Source organism: Glossina fuscipes, unplaced genomic scaffold (assembly GCF_014805625.2).
Source record: "Glossina fuscipes isolate IAEA_lab_2018 unplaced genomic scaffold, Yale_Gfus_2 121, whole genome shotgun sequence".
Classification (NCBI taxonomy): domain Eukaryota; kingdom Metazoa; phylum Arthropoda; class Insecta; order Diptera; family Glossinidae; genus Glossina; species Glossina fuscipes.
The window spans coordinates 4,550,050-4,574,386 of NW_023998464.1; the positions used below are offsets into that span (position 1 = coordinate 4,550,050).

Here is a 24,337-nt window from a genome sequence, read left to right on the forward strand (position 1 = left end):
TGATTAACCACCACCAAAACCTGAAGTGAACTTTACAAAATTGCTGAATAAAGAATCGAAAGCAGACAGGCCAGGGCATTATTGCATATATCCGCCTTTTAGTTAGTATTTGGGGTGCATGTATAACTAAAACAAGTCTCTGAACAAACAACATGGCGTAAATATGCCATAGGATTTTTTTAAAATTATTTTCGCAAAACTTTTAAAATTTTTGAAAGAGAGTAAAAGAATGGCGCTGAAATTCTCCTTTTGACTCACCGCGTCAAGTTAGTAAATGAAAATCGTACTTTGTTTTCTATTTGCGATTCGTCATATCTTCTCTCCGTTTTGACAAAATTTTTAGAGTTTAGGACGTTTTTTGGTTTTTTTCGCATTCTTAAGAAGCAGAAAAATTTATCATCTGAATCGTTTCAGTCAAAATGAAAATTTTTTGCGAATACATTGCTCTATGGAGCCCATCTATGCATAATTACTAGTAGATATTCACCAAATCGATTACGAAGTGAGTACATTTTCTACATACGCTGCCATAACAGCCTTAATTGAGCAATGGTTTTAAATTCGATCTAAGCTAGCCTAACGGACCGCTGCTGCGGCCGGCATTAATACTATTTGCTTTGACAATCAAAAAAGTAGCATGACACCGAAACTAGTTATGTTCTCAATAGACGTAGATGAATCACCACATCGTGCGCCAGGCGTTTGAAAGTTTGAAAAGAGACGAAATTTCCAATGAACTAAAAAGGCTCTTGCAACAAGCTAATAAGGTGAGTTGTCTCATGAGCCATGGACACAAAGTAATGCAAAAGAAGTTGAATGACGTACAAGCGGATTGTGATGATGCCATGAAGCGAATGAGGGATCATCAAACTGAAATGATGGATTTTATTATAGAAGAAAAGAAGCGTCAGCTGCAAAAAGATCCCGTTACAGATATTCGAAAACTGAAATCTCATCGACTGAATATATAAATAAATATAATAATATTAATATATAAATAAATATATAAAAACTTAAATGTTTTTTTTAGTATTTAATTAGTTATGAATGTGCGTTCCCGTGTGTACTCAAGTGATTGTTCGAATCAAAAACTCTTTTGTATGGAATTTGTATTTTCTCAATTATATAGAATTTGTAGAGCTTTGCGCGGGATTCTCGGTAATGCGTGTATAATAACCACTGTTCAAGCATTGGTCTATGCAGTGATCAAAGATTTTGGGTGCATAAAAAGCAGAGATAGCGGCATCGTTTATCATCGTACGATGTTCAAGGGGAAAATGCAATTTTTGGTACGTAAGAAGATCAGCAATTTTTACTGCCGCCTCAGCGTTAACCGAAGAGAAGTCCTTATGTCTCATCGTACGATTTAAATTGTAACGTAAATTATTCAGATGTGGTACAAAATCCAAGCCCTTCATGAAACATAAGCAACCTTTATAAGTAAAGTAAACAAATGGTTCGGCTTCAGATCCACGTATTCGTCCAAAATAGCTGTAAAATGCCTTCAGAAATGTCGTTTCATCTCTATAAGAGATAAAACAGATAACGCCGAACTGAAAAGCGCACTTCTTTGAGGGCTGAAGAAGACTCGGATGAAGGCAAAAATAACAAACTCGTCGTTTACATTTTCTCAGTTTTCCGAACTCGATAATATTAAGAAAACCTTTCAAAACGAACTTCTTCTACAGTTGGCATTTAATCATTAATGAAATCTGTGTGTAATAAAGTCCCTTACAAAACTAAAAAAAAGATACAGATGTTCAGTTTTTTACGTAGGGCGAACTTTGTATTGCGGTTTCTACAAGGAATATGAAACCACTCTGCAAGTTCGGTTCATGTTTAAAAATGTTTATAAACGTTTTTATATGTAATGTTTTGGTTAGGATTTTGGTTATGTAAATTTCCATTTTCCCAACATCTTATGCACAAAAGTCTCTTAATTAACTCAATACTTTCAAATATCAACCTTATCAACCTTAGGAACACTATTCGACTTTAGTATTCAATATTCACCATTCACCATGGTGTGTATTCTATTTACAAACTGAGAAATCACTAGTTGAGCTATGGTGTTTTTTATACATGATATCATTGATTAATATTCCTTGACCTTAATTCTACTGGCTTTCTTTCTTATATTCTTTTTTTTTTCATATGTATGTATACGTATATATATATATTTTAAACAACATTTAAATTCTTTTTGTTTTAGTTAACTTTTTTCACTAGTTGCGCTAAGACTTGAAGAGCTGGTAAGGATGCAAATTAAAAAAAGGAACATTCGACGTCGATTAAGCAACAAAGTAAATGCAAATAATCATAATATTTATAAATTAAAAAAAAATAGTTTAACACATTAACGGACGCTAACAATTTCCATGCTAAGCATATTCTTTTCGAATTAATTATGACATTCGAAATCTAGTTAAATATACTATGTGAAGGCAGTCAGAATATTATTTTATACATACTATGTATGCTATAACATTTACGGCAACTTTAAATGATTAATCTTATTATTATATTAAGATTGAGATATAACAAGTAAGAAGGTTATATTCGCCGGGGGCCGAATCTCGCAATACCCACCACTATGCTTTTCGCATTCTACTCTCCAAGTTCTTTTATTCGATACCCATTTCGCTGGTATTAAGAAAAAATTATTCGCGGTATCTACCATATTCACTTTGAAATTAACCCAATTTTAGGCAGATAATATATCTTCTTGTGGGGAGTGCACAAAATTATTTTAAACGTTTTGTGTTGTTTGCCTTATGATAAATAAGCATAAAAGTTCAAAAAAATGAAAAGAATAAAATTTAATCACTTGCAACTTTGTGTGGTCATGACCGATTTTTTTCCATTCTTGGACCTAGAGAGTAAAGTGTCTCGTAAAGTAATTGTAGAAATTATCAGCCTTCTAATTTTTATAATTTCTCAGCAACGAGCAGAAACCCAGAAATTTTTGTTAGTAAAAACTAAGTTACGTTCAGTTTACGCTCCTCTGCTCGCTTCTGCTCTGATCAATTTGGCCCACTTTCAACACCAACCTGCGTTTCTGTAAACTTCCAATGTTTTTACCAAATTTGAAGTTGATATCTTCATTTTTGCGAAAATGAGAATGCCAACAACACACCGCGCAGACACGCAGACGGACGGACATTACAGGATTTCACGCTGATCAAGAATGTATGTACTTTATAGGGTCCTCTGAAGCCCCCTTTTGTACGGGTGTTACATACATTATGGGGAAAAACAAAATGAGTATACCCCCATCTTGCAGTGGTAGGTATAAAAATGAATTAATAAAAATTGCCCTTAAAATGTGGATGACGTGGCATTGACGTTATTCTGCATCACATCGCGTACAAACCCGCGAACATATAAAGCAATTTTTTCTTAAAAATGATTTAACAAATTCTCCAATAGAGGCGACTCTCAGTTCTTATTACAAATAGAAATTTAAGTATATCGGAAAAGTTATATATAGAATCAGTTTTAGAGTGCACTTCTTTCAAGGCACACAAACAATGCGGGCAATAAAAAAGCTCGAGCCGAAGGAAGGCAGAGAGTCATAAGTGACCCTCTACTCAATAAACATCACATAAAATTTTTTCTAGTTGTCAATGATGACGATTTAAGGTAAGTCGACTAATACACAGTTGTTGGATCAGGTACTCTAGAATAGATATTAGTCATCAAATTGCGCATTCGTATAGTTTACGGTCAAATTCACATGTTCCCTGAATGCTCGATTTTTTAAAAATTCGCTGCCTCTTTATCCACTTGCACGTCCATTAACGCTTGAACAATTTGATATTCATGACACTGTTCACACAATAAACGGCCGTTCGATTTATTGGTTCTTTGCACTTTCTCGTGACAAACAATGTGTACCAATTTGAGATTTTTCAGTGAGAAAATTTCCAAAAAATATTCCAGTACTGAGACATCAACCAGTTGCCCGTTATGCAGATCACACAAACGTTTAGGCATAGTAATTAGCGTACGAACATTCTCTAGCAAAGCAGGAAGAATAGTGCGAGACAATTCAATTTGATGGTCGAGATTCCAAACTTGGAACAATATAAGATTTTCTCGAGAAGCATAAGGATTAATGGTATGATTTAGTGAGCAATTGTTAGTACTATCCGAAAAAGGCCCTTGGCAATAAAAATCACCCAAATTGGAGCATAGGGAAACCGTCCATTTATCAAGAATCTGATTTTTGAGGGTATAATTTTTAATAATTTGCTTTAGCTTCTTGCTGGGCACCACACTGCGAGCATCTGTTTCATCATCAAGTTGTTTTTGGAGAAATTCGTGCTTACGATTGCAATCACGATCAAAAATCATGGAAAAGTAATCACAACCTATAAGCAGATAACGAAATTTCTCCAGTATAGCATCGATAAGGCGACGAGCTTTTAAATTTTGGCGATAAATTATGTTCCGCGTTAGTTCATCTTTAGTTTTATAGTAATAACCGCGAACACGATCTTGAGCTCGTCGCGAGAGAGCTTCCTCTTTAGTATGACATCTTTCTTCTAGACCAAGAAACCATTCACTGTGTTCGCTTTTTAAACTTAAATTTGTTTTAGAATGATCTAATTTAGGCTTCTTTAACTTTTCATAATCCGAAACCATCTTGAGAAATTTTTGCGGATGTTGTTCCATAAAATCATGAACAATATCTGCGACACGTAAGAGAGGAGATCTTTGTTTAAGTTGCTCGAATTGAAACTCGCCATCTGCAAAAATTCCAACGTAAAGACAGAATCAATAAAACTGAAATATTACAATATACCTGTTGTTATAATAGTCTCGGGACCAGCTACTACGAACAAAGTTTGCGGCTCTAAAGTAGAAAAGTAGTCTTCATCTGTTACCTCACAGCCATCCGCAGCTAAATATAGGCGTACATCTTTAATCTTTGAAATGTATAAATATAATTGAAAAATGTGCATTAAGGCTTTTGCCTCAACATTTATTTTTTGGCTAAATTAGCAATAATAATAAAATTAAAATTGAAAATTATTAAACATAAAAGTATATCTGTACTATATAAATATATTAAAATAAAAAATATTAATAAACAAAGTTCTCTTCCAAAGTATTATAGAGGTTATACATTTCAATTTCTGTTCTGTTTTTATTTCTAGGTAAAGTATACCACACCATAATTCTATTTGGAATTTTCTCTAAAAAATACCTAATGTTTTAAATGATGTTTCATTAGATACTCCATATTTTTCCCGTTTTCCTTAATATCATTTTTTGCAAATATTTTTATACTTGATTAACTTGATCAACTAATACAAGTAATAGAATTCATCTAAATTAGTTTTTTGAACTTGCTCTTGCTATGTATGGGAAACGTACTCAAAACCCAACAGGTGTTCTGCGTAAAATGTTGAAGTAAATGACATACACTTTATATTCCATATACATACTACCTCCTTTTGTATCCCTAATTTGACTTCCTTTTTTGAGCAAATGACCTTGGAATACATACAACACTTTACGCGACCCTGAAACTTTTCTTTTCATAGTCAAGGTCATTTTCCCACCCATGTTCATAACATTGCAATACACATAAATAAAAATTGCTTTAATTTTTCTATATATGGAACACTTACAGGAAATTTGATTTTCGCCTTATTTTTTAGCATCTGCAGAGAATTAGAGCCTATGCCATATTTCTTAGAACGTTCATTATCAGTAATTTTATAGCCCTTCATTATTTTTTCAGTAAACTGCTGCGCTGAGCTACGCGTTGTAAGCCCGATAGCTTCTGTAATAAAAGCGAACATTTTTACGAATTATAAACTTTAAGTTAGTGCAGTTACTATAGATACGCATACAAATACAGTTATTTTTACATGATGTCTATTTTCAGCTCCTCACTTTGTTTAGTTTTCACTGACTATGGTATGTGAAATAAGTACTATGTTTGTTTATATGATAATTGCTATAGCAAAACAGCTGAAAGAGCTGCCACGTCTTGTTTTTAAAATTAAAATAGGGAAATACAGAAGAAAACCACAAATAATAATTCATCTAAAATGAAACCTAGTTGCGTTAGATTTGTCAAAAACGCTAGCAAGAAAAAGCCAACACATTTTTCCTTCAAAGGCAATTTTCTTTTCTCTTTTAATTTCTTTGTGAATGCTCAACATGTTCGTGCTGTGAATGTGGCTTCTTATACGTCTTCTCTCTTCATGTTCACATTAGATTTATTCTAACAGAAACGGCAACAATGATAATGTAAGCATCCATCTCTTTGTTGAAACTTTTCTCTTCATAGAAAAATAAATTATTGAGAACTGTAAACAAACATATACGCTTACTCTCAGATAGTTAGCACAGACGCTTACTCTCAGATACGACCAGACTATTTTTGAATTACTCTCATATATGACCAAATTCTTGTTTTTCGGTAAAGAATTTAAAAATTTACATATATATATGTTTTTACAGAACTCTAACATGCTATGCATTCTCTTCCTGAGTACATACAAAACAAACCTGGGACATTTCCATACATTTTTTGAAATACCCACATTTCGGTTCGAACAGAGGTGTACTTATTTGTTCCTCTTAAGATTATTATTGTTACTAATTTAGCCGGAGAATAAAATCTAAGATTAAAGTGTTAAAGCACTAGCACCTAAGGCTATCGGCTTTATTGAAAACTCCTGATAAGAACTTGAGCTTGAGATTTGTCTTCTTAATAATTTGTTGTCGAAATTACAAACCAAGAAAATATAGAAAAGTACAAAGACTCCAAATTTCTCCACTCATAGTTTCTGGATGACAAACTAGATAATAAATCTATTAAACTCTCATTATGGTGGTGAATTCATGCATGTCTATATGCATAAAAGCAGACAGCAGAAAAATTCAAATAACTGGCTCTATTCATTAATATTGATTTACGTTCAATATCTTGACAGAATCTTCAAACATTATTGGAATTTCACTTTGTTTACTTTTTTATTTACTTAAAATACAAAACAAATGTTCTAATTTCAAAACTCCTTAATTCCATATCCACAGCATAATAATATGCTGGTTGTATTTATTTCTTGGCGCTTCGACCAATCTTCGCTTTAGCGGTACCACGCACCTTCTTCATTCTGTTTTTACGTTCTTTGCGCTGTTTACGAGTCTGTTTTTTAATTTCTAATAACCCATGCCGGGCCAAACGATATTTCGGTTCAAATTTCTTAGCGAAATCCAAAGTATCACAGATTAAGGCAAATCCAGTTGAGCGTCCGCCACCAAAATTGGTACGAAATCCGAAAACGAAGCAAACATCCGGCGTTACCTTATACATGGCTGCTAACTTTTCACGAATTTCAGTTGTGCTCACAGATGAAAGGCCCGAATAAATGACATCGCAGACTATTTGGTTGCGGCATAGCAGACAATTTATCATAAACTTTCTTGTACGTGTAGTGGCCGTGGTACCAGACATGATTATGCTCTCTAAAGAATAAAACGAAACAATTAAAATTGTTTATGCATCTTTCGTTCCCTCATATTAAGCACACATTGCCCATATAACCTCTCTCTTCTTACTGTAGAGGTTTTAACAATAGAATTTGACAATTGCTGCAGGACTACTAAAACTCAAGCTCCACGTGTTTTATCCATAATTACCACAGTTTATTTCAAATAGGTAATAGGGCCATTTCCTTTTTCTTGCTTCTAAATATTTTACATCATATTTGCCAAATCACAAATAAAGAAATAATTTGCGTTTATTATTGAAAACGTCAATTTAGTCCACGTGGACGTTGCTGTTAATATAAATATTCAAAGTTTTCTATAGCAATAGGAAATATAGAACAGTAGAAGAAAATAACGAAAAGATTGGCAAGCTTTTCCTTTTGTACATAAGTTTTATTTAAATACATGAGGTTTGAGCATAGGTCTTTCTCTTTTCTAATCGCACTTTAAATTACTCTTTGCAGCTTTTTCTGTTGGCTTCGATCTATAAAAAAAGCTCTTCTGTTTGAAATCTACTGTTGAACCCATATTGAACCCATCATACTTATAAGGTATTTTTCGGGTTAACGCAATCACAGAAGCTGGCGCCACGTCTTTAACAGCACAATTATTAAAGTTTTTCCTGGAACATTGTGTAAGTCTTCATCAAGGCAGCGTACAAAGTGAACAACTGTGAAACAACTTGACTTATCCAAAAAATCAATACAATAGGATCGTTGCAATGAATCCTCAAATTGACAAGGTTGTTGCAGCGCAATAGTTAAGACCCTGGGACGGTTTTCCACACCTCCCTAGAGGTACCGTGCCAATTGTTCTAAATGTCTGGCTCCCCAGTGGGCTCACATCATTATAAACTTAACCTAAAACTATAATAACACAATATTTACAATAATAATAACGCATAATAATACGAAATAATACAAAACATTGCCTAATAAATAAAATCCCCGCTAAATATACATAATAATGATACATAACATACACACATAATCCATAAAAAAAAATATAAATAAATAAAAATTGCTGCTATGCCGGTGTGCTGATATCTGCAAAAGAAAGATATTGTGATTAATAAATTTTATATATAAAGACCACACTTACCATTGGCCTGCGGAAGTATCCCATGCAGAAGTGGCGGCGTATGTAAGAAGTATCGCATTCTGCTGAAGCGATGAGTGGAGGTATATGCTTGGTTTTAATCTAAAATGAAATAGAAGTAAGTAAATAAATTATAAATAAGAATAAGTAAGGATAAATGCAAACTTACCTTTGGCATGTAGCGAATCTTCGTCAATATGAGGGGGCGAGGCGGCGACCAGAGAGCTGGACTTGATTTTGCGGGCGGACTTCTTTACTCTAAACCAAAAAGTTTGAACGCAAGTTGCAAATATACTAATTATTTCTATTATATTTGATTTACCGTTTATTTGTGATTCTCTAAGTCCGATTCTCTATTGCATTCCGATTTCGTGGGCGTACCTTTCCTATCCTGAAATAGAAAACAAAATATAAGTATTTTATAAGAATTCATATAAAATTTTAATTACCTTTACTTTGCTACATTTTCCGCCCGATGTTCTTTCAAAACGATGACACATTTTTCACAGTTTTTTGGACCTAGTTTACCCCCGTCAGTTGCAAATCGATTATGAAGCCTATCAGATTTGTTCGGTGCAGGAGCCTGCTTCCCTGAAGAAGGCAACCCGTGCTAGTATTGTTGCCTGCAGGCGCTTGCCGATGTTTTCTTCTGCTATATGGTACATCATCACGAACTTGCAGGCGTTATGAAATACGTCATATATTTCAGGCTTTGCAAATCCGGGTTTTAGATATTGGTGGGTTTCGCTGGCCAAGTCATGCGGCATGCTTGGCAATGCAGTTGCTCGTGTATGTACTCGGCTAGCCCGTGAGTAGCCAAATGTAGTCCTCCTCATTGCTAGTTGGTTGGCCAGTGACTACATCGTCGAATATCACACCATCTACGCCGAATGGTAGAAAATCTTCTTCGGCCATATTTTCCGTCCAACAAGTTTACAAGATGGTAATCATCTGTGGTAGATCGTCCGCTTCCCCAAAAATTTTTTTGAAGTTCAATTAGGAGTTTGATAAGCTTCATTACGTTTATCGCTGATCTGGTCCTTTTTCTGGGCGTTGGCGCCATATTACAGAAGAACCATTCCATTATGTCTTGGCTTGTCCTATAGGACTGAATCGTTTCACCAGGGTACTCCTCAAGCAGCCCATCCATTAATTCCATATATCTGTTGATTGTTTGCGCGGTGTCGCCCGCTAGCAGGTCCGCCTCAAGGTGGTATTGAGGTGTTCTTTGACTGTTTCCAGCTCTGCTATTTGGGCCTGTCAATTGGTGCTGTTGATTTCGCTGTCATCGAAAACTGAACTAAATTTTGTCATGGGGGCGTAGAGTTCGTATGTCCGAACTTCTATGTTACTAGCGATGATTCCTCGCTCAATTCCCATATTTAACATTCCTGGCATAGCCGGCGTAAAAAATTGGGTTGATTCGCCTATACTTCTGCTTTTAAACAGAAGCAAATTTCATATTCCTTAAGAGCCGCTTATCAAATTGAATTTGATCAATAGGACTACTGATGACTTCGCATTGTCTTTTTAAAAAATTTGACCAATTCACAAGGCGAAGCTCTAATTCTATACAAAACAATGATATTTTGCTTTTGGTTTCTTATTAATGACTTCTTCGACATGCTGATAGACCTCCGTGTTACGGAGGTATATAAAAATTTCTTTAAATAACTTACAAATTAAAGAAAAATGAAAAAACGACCTTACTTTTTTAAATTCAATTTATTAAATACATATTTTTTACATCTTTTTACAATGACTTCAAATTATAAATAATAATTCCATATTATAACTAAATTAAATGTAAGTTTTAAATTAATAATAACTATAAAGTAAATGATATTGGCTGCGTCTTTTGTTTTTTGTGTTTCTTTTTTTTAATTTTTTTTTTCTTTTTTTATTAACTTTTAACCCAATCAATTAGCCCCAATAACTCACCACTCTTACTAGTACCCAAAAAAAAAAACAGACAGACTTAAAGAATTGGCGAATAGTACTTGACTACAGAAAACTAAACGAGAAAATAATAAACGGCAAAACTCCCTTCACAAGATTAGAAGACAATATTTCTCCACCTTGGACATGACAAACTCATTTCATCAAATAAAACTTAACAAAAACCCGCGACCTTTAACCGACTTTTCAACACCAAACGGACATTATCAGTACACGAGACTTCCATTCGGACATAAAATTTCGCCCAACAGTTTTCAAGGAATGCTAACTAAAGCTTTATCAGGACTAGACACCGAAGCATTTTTATACATAGACGACATAATAATACACGGATGTAGCTTTGAGCATCACAACAGAAACCTAACGAAAGTACTAGAACGACTTAATAAATACAACCTAAAAGTAAACCCACCCAAATGCAACTTTCTACAACCTAGAAGAACCTATTTACGACACCTAATAACACCCGAAGGCATAAAACCAGACCCCGCTAAGTACGAAACAATAAAAAGCTACCCCCAACCCAAAAATACAGACGAAATAAGAAGATTCGTAGCATTTTGCAATTATTACAGAAACTTTATAAAAGAAAACTTCGTTATAATTAAAAATATTAAAGAATTAAAGATTAATAAGATTTTGAAGCTCAACCGCGTATCTTATTCCCTGCTAGCCGCCGATGACATGCCGTTGCCGTTGCCTTCTTCAAACATTGCACTGGAATTTGTAGGGATATCTTTTTTAATCATCTTGCGGTTGTGACGACTGCTTGTACTCAATTTGCGAAATATGGATTAGCGAATAAGAAATGGAATTATTCGGACAGACAAACAGGATATCATTGAGAGATTGCAAGATCCCACAGATATAGAAAGGGCTGTTCACTGTATCAGTTTTGAATAAGTGATCATTACATCTCGTGTAATTAAACATCAACATGTTAGTAGGGCAAATAATGTCACATCTGAGTCGGCAATTGATAAATTAAGGAACTTTATTTATTTGTGGAAATAAAGGGTATAAATGAAACGAAAAAGAAATGATTGTAAAGCGAATAAGACAGATTTACTGTCTGACACTGTAAGGATTTTTTCTTGAGGATGAGTACTCGAAAATTTTTTCCCCAAAAATATCACGATTTATGCTTACTTTTGTTTTCTGTGTTTTTGTAGATTTATTATTAAATTTACGTAAAGTATCGGTAAGTAAACTAAAATTAAACTAATGCAAGTGCATTATATCGTGTTTGTAAATGCATTTAACTATACAATAAAAATATTCCAAAAAAAATTTACGGTTTAGACGACGACATTCCTTTTATTTTACTATCAAATAAAGAGTGAAACCACATGCCTTGGCTAGCGATCGTGTACGGAACGAAATTCTTTCGCTTCGCAATTTGGAAACATCTATTTTCAACGATTCTTTTTAAGTTTTATTGCTAAACACGATAAGAAAAGATAGAAAGCGAAATGAAAAAAAAAATAGAAAGGACAATTAGAGATAAGTTATAATAAAACCACTATTTTATTTACAAACAAATTATGAATAGAATTATAACAAACTATAATTTACAAATAAATTAAACATAAATTAAATAAAATTATAACAAATTATAATTTATAAATGAATTAAACATAAATTAAATAAAATTATAACAAAATAAAAATTAATAAATAAATTAAATATACATTAAATAAAATTATAACAAATTATAATTTACAAACAAATTAAATACAAATTAAATAGAATTATAACAAATTATAATTTATAAATAAATTAAAGAAGACTTCTGTTAAGAGAAGAGCCATAGGAAAGTTGCGGTGAATAAGAGAGACAACTTGGGAAATTTCTCTCGTGCAGCTTTTGAGCGGCGAAACAAAGAAACAAAATAAAATGATTACAAATATAGCAAGTCACAAATAATACAGCGATCAAATTTTTTTTCAACAAGCTGCCCAATTATAAACAATCATCCAAACAGTCATCCTTAGGGGCACGATAAATCTCATTATCGCTTCGTATGGTTTGAACAACATCTCCGTAATATGGTATAATATAATAAGAGCAATCTGCGAGTCGTACAATTTGTAAGCGAACCAAAATAATATCAACTAATTGGCCAATAACGAAACAGCCCAATATGCTGACTTTTAACAAACCATTGTCAAATGTCATTTTGAAGATGAAAATCGATTCAGCTTGAACGCAAATATGGTCTTACAAGCGCTTTTTTTTTCATTTCTGTCAATTAGTTGTCTATTTTTCGCTTGCATCGTGAATCAATTGAGAATTGATATGAAAAGGAATCTTAAGACAAAATCAGAACTTTTTTATATAACAATTATATCCAAAGGCAGGTCTTATATGCTTATGTATGTACGTTCTCTCCATATATTCCAATCCAAAGGCGATGTCAAATATAAAAAAAATTTGTTTTAGAATTTTCTCTTAACATATTTCAAAACAATAACTAAATTTGTTTATATGTAATAAGTAAAAAAACATGAATCGTATATGCAAGTAATCTAAAAAATATTGCACTTTTATTAACAATCTAAATGTTTCATTCATTTCATTCGTTCAATTTCTATTTATACGAAATGTAATATCGAACTGATTAGGGTATACTCTCTGTGTAGATGATGCAAAAAGTTCAATATATATGCTGTTGATTTCATTGTTCGTTCAGTTAAATAGCTTTTCCCATTATTGCGAGACAAGCAAACAGAAAAGACTTAAGCAAAAAAGTGATCAGATAATGATTTTCAATATTACCATCAAATATAAAAAAAAATTGGTTTAAGAATTTTTGCGGAAGCGTTGGAAATAGGCTGCGGTTAGCTGTTTTTTTTTTTTTTTTTTTTGTAAGTGTCACACAAATCTATCACGAGTTTTCGTCAAGCAAGCGAAAGAAGTAAAGAACAAGAAGGAAAGTATTTTTGGAAATCACACGTTGAGCACAATCAATGCCGATTTACTCCAAGCTGATCATCCTTGCTACTAAGGATTGCAGAATAGACACGCCCCTATCCTTTATTATTATTATTATTATTTTCATTATATTAAATAGAAGGTGTAAAAAAGAATAAAAGAATAAAAACTTTAAATGATAAATACTTTTAAAAATTGTTAATTTTCATTTCTTTTATTAGTAAGAATTCTATAGTGAAATTGGATTGCCGAGCGATAGTTAGGTTTCATTATAAAAGATTTAATTTCCAAATAAAATAAAAAATCTGTGACTATTGCATTTGCAACCACGAGCAGAAAAGCTCTCCGCATAATTTAAAAAAGAAATGGCTAATCCAACAACAAAAATGACAAAGTATGTACAAGTATGCTTGTATTCACTTGTATATACAATTGATATATATCGCCAATAACGATTGCAAATGTGTGCAAAAGCAATCAAAAGCAATGGCTAATATAACAACAACAAGTAAATACAACTATATGTATATGGCGGCGTAGGTATTTGTTGTTATATGCCGCTAATTTTTTATGACTTATGTGGCGGATTATCTAGAAATGTCTGCAATCTATTGTTCTAGAAATGTATGCAAAAAAAATTGGAAACTAACGGTCAAAATCGAAATAATATAAAATAAACCAGTAATTGGATGAAATGATCACCAGCTATAAAGGTTTTTCTTGTTTTCTTTTGTTTTTATTGCAATCATGTTTATCACATGATGATCTGGGAATATTACCGGAAGGATTACATAGTAAAGAAATTCACTGGGAGAATGCTTGCCACAGACGATATAAAGAGAGACAGACTGACCAAGAACATGTTGATGAGGAATTTTATATTGAAGATCTTTCAATGGATTTATATACAACTATGGACTAAGATAAATTGGTAAATAATTATTATTAATTATTATTATTTTCTTTTGCATTTTGCCATTATAAAGACAAGTCTTATATTTTATGCAGAAATGTATTTTAGCAACACATTCTTGTTTTTCTGCACATGTTGTAGGCCATTAATGAAATAGAACCAAAAATGAAATGATGTATTACTTGTTAGCAAACAAAGGCTTTATGCTTTTGTAAGTACATTATTTTTTTTATATAAGATGGAATGTGATTTTGAAAATTAAATACAATAATAATCCAAAATATTCAAAATTAATGAAAAACGCACTCACCAGTCAATGTATAAATAATAATAGATCAAACTTTTTCCTAAACTTAAATTTAACTTTTTAAGTTTTCCAAAATGTAATTAATAATGTTTAAAACACTTTAATGTATAAATAATAATAGATCAAACTTTTAACTAAACTTAACTTTTTAATCATGCAAATTGTTGGCTTTAGTAAGGGATGGGATATATCAACCTTATGCAATCGTAATGTCTTGAGTTACTTAAGCTTGTTTGTGGGAAATATTGACAGTGTATTCTGTAATACGTATATGGACTTGGCACAGTCTTCGATGGGCATTTACGGTTTTTGCAAATGGAACGGCAAGATTAGATATAAAAAGAAAACATTTATATGTAAAAAGTTACATATTACGGTACAAGAAGACTCCTACACGAGAAGTCAGTTTACTTAGGCAATAACTTAAATATGATTAAAAAACACATTAAAACAACTTTAAGCGTTGCAGTCAGACAAGGCCGACTTTCCAATGCCATGCCTTATAAAGTGCCAAAGCTGCTTATTCTTGATGAGAACTTCTATATGAGAGAGAGCTGAAAACGCGACCCAAGGTGACCCGAAACTAATTATTCTTCATTTATTTTCGTCATAAATTAATAAAAAATTAGACCTTGTTCCCATTCAAAGGCTTAATCGTTATGAGAACTCTTATACGGGAAGGTTTCCGAAAATTAAGTCTATGTTGGCCAAACTTCATATGATAAACTTCTACGTTAAATTATTATCCCATCACAAACTACTAGCAAATACTATTAGCATTTTCAATATCTGCATTTATTAGTCAATTTCTCATCTTTTATTTCATTGATTTCTCATTTATCAATTTATAAATAATTATTTGGTTGCGGCCCGGGTTGTTTTCGATTTATAAACAACATTTTTAACCGATACTGGATGTATGGAACAATTTCGTGGTGTAGGAAATCTTAGCTCAATGGAACAAATGATTTTGTAAAACAAATTTAGATCCTCAAGCTATAAAATCAAGTGTAGCCGATGGCTGCATGAAAAAACAGAAGGGCAATAATAGCATTGAAGTTCGTCTGCGACTCAGTCCGATTGAAGTGGACGCAGCAAGTAAGCATAGTATTCATAAGGGAAATAGAAAACCACCTTTAAATAATTATGAGAGCGAAGACCATACTAAATTATTAGCTAATTTGCATCCTCCATTGCTCTTCTGTCATCAACATTTTTTTAAACAAAATAATTATCTTATAATTTTATTGCTTTATGTTTTAAGAAAATACATTAACTTTTATAAAAAAATTAAAAAAGTAGCCTTATCTTTATTTATTAATGTTAAAAGGTGAATATTGAGGCCAAAAGTAACTTAGTTATCTTGGTTGTTAACTGTCCCCTCGGCTAGTGTTGGTAGATCAGACAACATTGCCGGCAAATCACAACCGAAGTAGGCATCATTATCAATGCAGTATTTTATAACCGTGCGCCAACGAGAATCCAAAAGGAGTAGGTAGGGGTTGACGTATATTATAAGAAGGTAACGAGGTCGAGAGAGCAAGTGTTCGGTAGACTGGCATTCCCAGCGAAGTGTTTCACGTTTCACTTTGGTACACTCTGTTATTCTGAATAAATTGATATGTGTATATAAATTGTTTCAATTGTTTTTTCTTCTTTTTACTTTACTATAAGGAGAACACTTGACTTACCCCATTTTATTTCCGTCCCCAAAGCCGTTACTAATAAATACACTCTAGAGAAATAAAAGTAATGTGAGGTCTGCTGCATAATAAGCATGTTAGTAAAAGTATAGTAAATATTTTTCTAAATATTTTCGTCAAAATGGTAAGGGGACAAAATTATGCGGCCAGGATAATAATTCATTATTAACTTCTTAACTTTTACGTCGCTACGGAGAAGATGTTATTTAAAACAACAACAACAGAAATGGTCCACTTTGTTCATATTCCCCTCCCTGAGAAAATGAGCCATATCCTGTCCGTACTTACTCCACATCCGGAAGAAAAGAAAAAGAAGAAAATACAAGACCATAAATAGATAAAAATCGTTATAAACATTCATCAAAGCCTCGATGGTGAAAACGGATCCTGAACACTTACGGATATGCCTTCGGAAAAAACTAAAGAGAGCGAAGGTACATATGGAAAACTGGCCTATAATGTGACTTGTTAGAAAAAGACATATGTATATTTCCCTGATCGCGTTCCTTTTTCTGCATGCTGTCCGTGGATGTCGCTTGAGCGTAGACTAAATAAAAAAAAATTCATCTGATTTGCAATTCTTGAAGTTTGCAAATCCGTTTGAGCATTATGGTAGAGACTGGAGAAAGGAAATGGGTTATTTAACGGTGCATCCTACAGCTCTTATCAGAATCGATTAATTTTCGCTAAATTGTCTTTGCTTCAAATACTGGTCCATTAATTTCAATGAGTAAAATTTTGTTACGGAGTTCCAAATTAAAAAAACTCCGAAAAAAAATATATGTACATATACAAAAGTTTCCTAAAATATTTTGACATTTCTGATATATCTTTTTCGATAACTTTTATTATTATTTTTATACAAATTATTTAGATCATATACGCTTATTCTCTAAAGTGCCGCAAATACATGTCCAATTATAGAGAAGTGTAAACAAACTTATACGCTTACTCTCGCATGGTTGCTCAAATGCAATTAATTGTCATTAGCAGGCGATATATTTACAAATTGAAGCTTTCCATCATAATTTTTGACTCTACGCGAACTCCATTTGATTAAGTGTACAAATCTGTACTTGATATTAATGGTGAGCTTAACGGGAGTTTTATGGTCTTATTTACAGTGGATTATGTTCAAAGATAAAACGTGTACGGAAGCCCCTTTCACGGTGGCTAAAACAAAATCGGCCGAACGAAAGTGCAAACTGACGAACGTTAATTTATGGAATGAACGTAAACTTTGACTAATCCAAAACTTGTTTATTATCAGTGCACTATTTACCTGGTTTTTAATAAAAACAAGTTAATTTTTCATCCCTAAAATTTCTTGTTTAGAGGGCTGGTTAAACTCTTTTGAAAATTTCGAAGTCATGAATGCAAAGCAGTTTAAATCCTTGGTTGATTATTAATAAACACACAAATTAATGTCAAGGGGATTATTTCAGCGACTATTCACAAATTAATTAACTTATTAATGACGTATCCCAATATATGAGGTGAGTGTGTAAAATAAGCTTCAAGTGATGGTAGACGAAGTTCATTTTGATTACTTAATTTAAAGATACCATCAAAAATGTTCAGTTTAGTTAAAAGTGCTGAGGAATTCAAAAAAAGAAATTTTCATTGCAAAAATAATTACTCGTTTCTTATTATATCTACTTATAGGTATAATAAAATGCATAGCATTAACTACGTTGTATATGAATTCAATGTGGTGGCCGCCAAATTTATCCATATTTGTTTTTCTAAATCAAGCCCTCTTTTTAATGCCATCCTCACCGGGCATATTTAATTATGTGACGGCGACTGTAATAGGTCTGGGTACATTAGCCAAACAATGGCAACCGCAGGTAAGCTAACGTAAAGAAATAATTTGCGTGTGAAAAAGCAAAAAATTTTTTGGATAAAATAGTAATTACTGTTAAGTTGACTGAAAAGTAGGGAGCAAACCGCCCAGAAATTTGAGAAACGTGCTCGTACACGAACTTTTAAATGCATTCGTAAAGCCACCGGTAGTTATGTGCCCTTGTGGTCGCAAGGCTTTCGTGTATGTTTAGCAACGTCTTGCACCGATGGACCTCGTATATGTCTCGAAAAGGATGACATTAAAGGGGTAACACGTTTTCGAAGGCATTGACTGTTTGGAGACCGTGCGCTTACTGGCCCGATCACCGTGGAAGAGATGAAGCGAAAAGGTCCTGTTCGAGGTTTCCTAGACGTTGCGCCACTGAACTTTTAAAGCTTACTTTGGTATATGACGACCCTGATACAACAGAAATTCTTAATTGTGAGAAATACAATTCAATCAATGATCAAATTCCGAAAACTCAACGAAACGGCTACAATCGCAAGACAATTCATTGACACTGGCTTGTGCTCATTTAATTTTGAAAACGTGATGTGATTATCAATGAATCCTGAAATTTTTAAAGAGGTACCTTCGCCTTATCTTTTTCTAAGCAAAGTATTCAAATTACTCTGTTCGTTGACAGTCAGTCATTAATCGTATTGTAAAATTTTGCCTCTAAATATATTTACGTATAACAAATGTTTAAAGCTGCTAGGAACATTACGCACTGTTTGTTTATTTAAATAAGACAATATTCAGCTCTTCCTCTTCATGGGTTCCTAAGTAAGTTGCTTCGCACTTTGCCATGCCTTTACTCGACTGGGACGTGATTAATGTAAAAGTAAGTTAAAATGTTGTCGCCATCTATTGCTAATCCAGAGTTCACTTTTTAAAAAGTCCAAAGCATCAACCAAAGTAATCTGATTGTAGCACTATTAATATTATTATCAAATAACATATTATTCGACACGTATGTCCAAAGATATTGGATATGTGCAAAATAACAGAGCAATGTGCTCCAAATTTAATATAGAAAATTTTTACGGCAAGTCACTAGTCTGTGCAAACTTTCACTGCGGAATGCTAAAAATTAGGTCTGGTTCTCATATAATGTCTAGTTTCCGATAATAACTTCTCTATGGAAAGAGATTCATGAGATGGTTTCCTGCTTCCATGCAAATTGTCAAGAAATAGGATAGGATGTACAAATAAATTCCAACAGTTTCTACTTGTTGCATCATCTTCATCTATGGTCTTTTCCTATTTATCGGACTGCTTATGGATACTTTCGCGGTAGCAACTCACGAGTTTGCGGGCGAAACACAATCTTTGTGAACCGTTGACGTGGTAAATATGATTACATCGACTTGAGTAAATGGTAGTCGGAAGGTGCCAGGTCGTGAGAATACCGCGGGTTGCGGTAAAACTTTCCAGCCTAAAATGAGAATCACTTTTTGGCTTGCTTATGCTGGAGACATACGGACATATGCAAATTTCATTGTTTGCTCGATGTCTCGTAAACTATTGTCTATTTTGTAGCTCACTGCATTTTCATTCCAAGCCGACTTGACTTTTTCGTGCTTTTAGCAGCACTTCTCCCCGATTAATCCAGTTAAAAACACAGAAAAATGCCGAGTACATAAATTACACTCGTCTCTTTAAACCCACGTTGTTGTGGTATAGGTGACCGAAATTCCGGAAAAGGGCTTCAATACGTTTTATGAAGCAACTAATTTTAGCGAGAGGAACTCATTTGTACAACTAATACAAATAATCATTTTTTTCGTATAACTCCTCCTTGAAAAAAGCGTTAACTGCATGTGTGTGGAGTGGTCCTGAAAATATTCCAAGTAAATCCATTTCCAATAAAGTCCAACTTTTATGTCGATGTATCGAATTTCTTTAGAACCTTTAGAAGGTTTCTCATTTCTCAAAACTGTAGCGCCATTTACTTGATATCCATCAGTAAGTTTGGAGGAATTTTTCGCTAAAATCGATACTTCATTTAAAAATAAATTTTATTCAAAATATTCTCATTGTTCATTGATTATGGAATAAGTCCTCAGACTAAAAGAAAATAAATTGAGGACTAGTAGCATAGGAAACAAAATGAAGCTTTGTCGTGACATGAAAACCTTCATCTTATTCTTCAAATATTTTAGTGTAAAAAAACGCACTATGTAATGAAAAACGATTGAATGTTTGGTGGCGAAATTTAAAAAAAAAAACAAAGTAAAGACAATATTTATTTCGGATTTCAAAGGGAAAGTCTAAATTTTTGAAAACTGAACGAATGTGCAATTCAAAATGTCTCCCTACTTTGAGTCAACTTAGGGTTGACTTTTGAATTTCGTAATTTTGTTTTTATTTCATAGTTTCTTGCTTTCTTTTCTTGTTTTTTAATCTTTGTTCCTTCCATTATTGCAGCTTCTGCACGAGGTTGCGATTCGATTCTGTCTAGACTGCATTTTCACTTCATATTTTTTTTAATCTTGCTTCATGCTCCTATTGCAGCTTCATTTTCTCCTTCTCAATTCTTTCCTATTTATCTAATTCACATTTTTTCAACTCAAACAAGCGCTCGAGTTCTGTTTGCTTTAATTTTAGTTCGCATCCTTCTTTCTCTTGCTGCCATTCGAATTTCTTCTTTTCCAATTCCAATCTCTGATGCTCAACTTCTAATATCTTTTTCTCGAGTGCCAAACGAGACGCTGAATTTTTTTTACTAGCTGATTTCTTTTGCTTTTTGTCATAACCAAGTACTGCACTTTTTTGCCACTCACTGAAAAAACATATCGAGTCTTCGCGAACTTCACAAATTTCTTCACTTTGATTTGTCTCTCTTATGGTTGGTATCTGCGCGCATGATTCGGAGTGAACTATTCGACTCTCAGCAATAGAAACTGCATATTCGTCTTTACGGAAAACTTCTTTCCTATATAACCCTTCAAGTTTCTTGCGCTTTCCCTCCTCTTTTTCGCTTGCCATACTATCCAATAGATCACAATAGGTGCAATTGTTAGCATCGTGGTCACTATCATTATTATTACAATTGTCATTTACTGAGCAACTTATCAATCATTTCGAAATAAGCCGAAAGATCTTCATCACCGTTATTATTACGTGAGTTGCTATCATCTGCAACGAATCAATGTTTAGTTAATTACGTGGAAAAACAAGGCGGGATAAAGCTTAGCGATTAAAATAAGAAATTCATATTTAGTAGTAAAAGACTATACTAGATACGTATGCAAATACAATAAAAAAAAAAAAAATTTTTTCGGAAAAGTAGGAGAAGATTTTTTTGATAAAGAGGAAAAATAAAGGATTTCATGTTCGTCTTGGAACGAATTTTCAAGATGATCCCTTCCGTGCCACTATGTAATTGCAAATTTAATCTGCGGCAAGTACAAAACATTTTTTTTTGAATAATATAAGCGCCATGGTCCGTTCTGGTCGGACTTCCTTATCAAATTTTATCATTACGAATGTGTATGTTCCATAATACTGTATTTTAGAAAATGCGTACGTGATTTCGCCAAGCTATTTCGTTACAACCTAATTTCGTGTTACACGAGTATACTCGTTATCGCTACGGAGTTGGTCGCATTATCGAAAACTTGAAAGCATCAATATTACCCCGAAAGATGTGCGGAGAGTAGGACACTCACAAAAGGAAGGCTAAGGAGTCTCGTACGCCTACAATAAAAAAAAAAATAAAAAAGCTCATAAGCTACGTTTTCCTGCTTAATTTATTGCCCTGCGATTAAGAACCATTATAGACGCAACCTTCAGATTCTTCCCTTCCAAAAATGATATCCAGCACGTGATAATATGGGCAAAGTTTATTTAAATAATCTACAAGAGAAGCAGATACATTAATACGTATACCTATATATACATATGTATATATTTATAGGAGAAATTCAAATTCTAACCTTTAGCTGCTTTTTCGCCTCCAAACGCCCGTATAATTGATTCGGAATCATACGACCATTTTCGTGCTTCTATAAATAATAATGTAGCCTATAAGCTTGCATTTTATTTTTCAAAACAATCCAGCATTTCTTTTGCAATTTGCGGTGATTTTCTTATAAAACTTTTGTGGTGTGGGTTTCTGCTTCGAAAGAATCATTGAATGAATTGTGTACACTTAATAATAAAATGGAAAAAGAAGGACTTGCCTCAAAGCATTTTCGATGTTTTTTAATTTCTTCTAAACTTCTTCAAACTAATTTTAGCAATTGATATTGCGAGGTTAGTCAGTTTCCCGTTTTGGATGAAATCTAATGCATGGCGCACCCTTGACGAATCCCTCTAATTTATAAGAATATAATTTGTTGACATCATTAGCACGGTCTTCTTTCAATACAAATTTTTGAAGCAGCGACTATCTTTTTCGCCAATAGCAACTTTTGATTTGCTATGCCCTACTTGGCTAAAGAATTTTTCATAAACTACGAAAGAAACAAAAACATCTTCGTGCACGTCCTTACAGTTCTGGATTAGAACCTGAATGCAGGTGCCCATGCCTTTCCCTAAACCAAACTGATTACTGCCAAGTGATGAATCGCATTTACTATATTATACAATTACTCTTAGGAATATTTTCAGAACAGGATTCATTGACAACATAAGGACTTTTTAATCCTTAATCCGCGCTTACTCCCTCGGCAGACAGAGTGCCGCGCTGTTCACTCCTTTTATGATATTTTGTCGGTGTTCACATATAAAATAAATGGAGAACTAAACAAGCTAGAATAAAAATCTCAATCAATCAGTCAGAAGTTCCATTCCAGTCCCGTTATTGCCAATCCATTTTGTGGTGAACTAAATGTTTCTCTGTATTTTGAAAGCAACTTCTGTTAAGCATAAGAATTTTAAATTTGCTTTAAAACAGTTTCCGCCATTAAAAAAAATTATGGATGAAAAAACCTTAAAATTTTACGTGCTTATTCTTTAAAGGCACCATAGATAATACGCTTATTTTTTAAAGGCACCATAGATAATACGCTTATTCTCAGATTCTCAGGCAATTTTTATTGAGAAGTGTAAACAAACGTATATGTTTATTCTCGCCTGGTTGGCATTTTTATACAAATTATAATACATACTAAAGAAGCGAGAAATGATTATATTATTATATTTTATTTATTATATTTACATAACATAAAAATACCTATGTACACATATGCATATGCTTCAAGGCTCTTCAACTCCATGCAAGTTTAAATTAGTTTTGCTGTTTTTTCGCATTTTATTTAATTAATGACATTTGGATGTATTTTTCTTCTCATTGGTCTCTTTTTGCTATTCAAATACTTTGTAGTTATAGCTTTTTTAGTGTTTATATATAATGTAGCTGTTGTGGACAAACTCTTACTATAAAGCACATTCTCTGCGACTGCCTCAACTTTTCCTTGGCTAGAAGTATTGCATTTGGAACGATTAACCCTTTGTACATTCTACAACCAACTTCAGAACAGATTAATATTTTACTTTATTAATACTACTAAGCTTATTATCTAATATACATTTTTTTAAATTAGAGCCGATAGCCTGTGTTGCTAGTGCTCAATGTCTCTTTTTTTAGTCTAAGAATTCAATTCATTAGTCTAAAATTAAAATAATAATAATAATATATATAATGTATATTATTACATTTTTTCTTTCAATAAATGTATGAATACATTTTTGTATACATTTATTTTCCATCATAAACTTAAATCTTTTTTTGAACGGTTTACTACTCATCAGAAAAATCTTCTAGACCATAAAATAGGGCAAAATCGAACGCCAGGTCTATAAAAATTATATAAAACTATTCAGGAGGCGTACAAGGGGAGATAAATGCTTATTTTTTATACATTTATATATACAAGATTATATATTATATTTCAAGCACTTGTACGAATATATGGTAAGAGTTAACAGAAAATTTTTCAAAATAGGGCAAAATCGAATGCCACGCCTATAAAATATGTTAAAAACTATTTAGGAGACGTACAAGGGGAGATAAATGCTTATTTTTTATACATTTATATATATAAGATTATATA

At 32.9% G+C, this 24,337-nt stretch overlaps 2 protein-coding genes across 4 annotated transcripts; both read right to left on the bottom strand.

Moving 5' to 3' along the window:
• Window positions 1-3,131: 3,131 nt before the first annotated feature.
• LOC119640409 (DNA fragmentation factor subunit beta) lies at window positions 3,132-8,827 on the bottom strand. 3 transcript variants are annotated; one of them, XM_038038428.1, is made up of 4 exons: window positions 8,783-8,827; window positions 5,640-5,794; window positions 4,808-4,931; window positions 3,132-4,751 (listed from the first exon to the last, which is right to left on the bottom strand). In XM_038038428.1, the coding sequence occupies exons 2-4, from the start codon at window positions 5,739-5,741 to the stop codon at window positions 3,760-3,762; spliced, it is 1,218 nt and encodes a 405-aa protein (XP_037894356.1). In that variant the 5' UTR covers window positions 5,742-5,794; window positions 8,783-8,827; the 3' UTR covers window positions 3,132-3,759. The 3 variants fall into 3 exon arrangements, with proteins under 3 accessions (XP_037894356.1, XP_037894355.1, XP_037894354.1); XM_038038427.1 differs by lacking the exon at window positions 8,783-8,827 and adding an exon at window positions 5,883-5,941; XM_038038426.1 differs by lacking the exon at window positions 8,783-8,827 and having other exon boundaries at window positions 5,640-5,949.
• Window positions 7,079-7,480, bottom strand: LOC119640630 (40S ribosomal protein S24-like). Its single transcript, XM_038038801.1, has one exon. The coding sequence runs from the start codon at window positions 7,478-7,480 to the stop codon at window positions 7,082-7,084; it is 399 nt and encodes a 132-aa protein (XP_037894729.1). The 3' UTR covers window positions 7,079-7,081.
• Window positions 8,828-24,337: the final 15,510 nt, after the last annotated feature.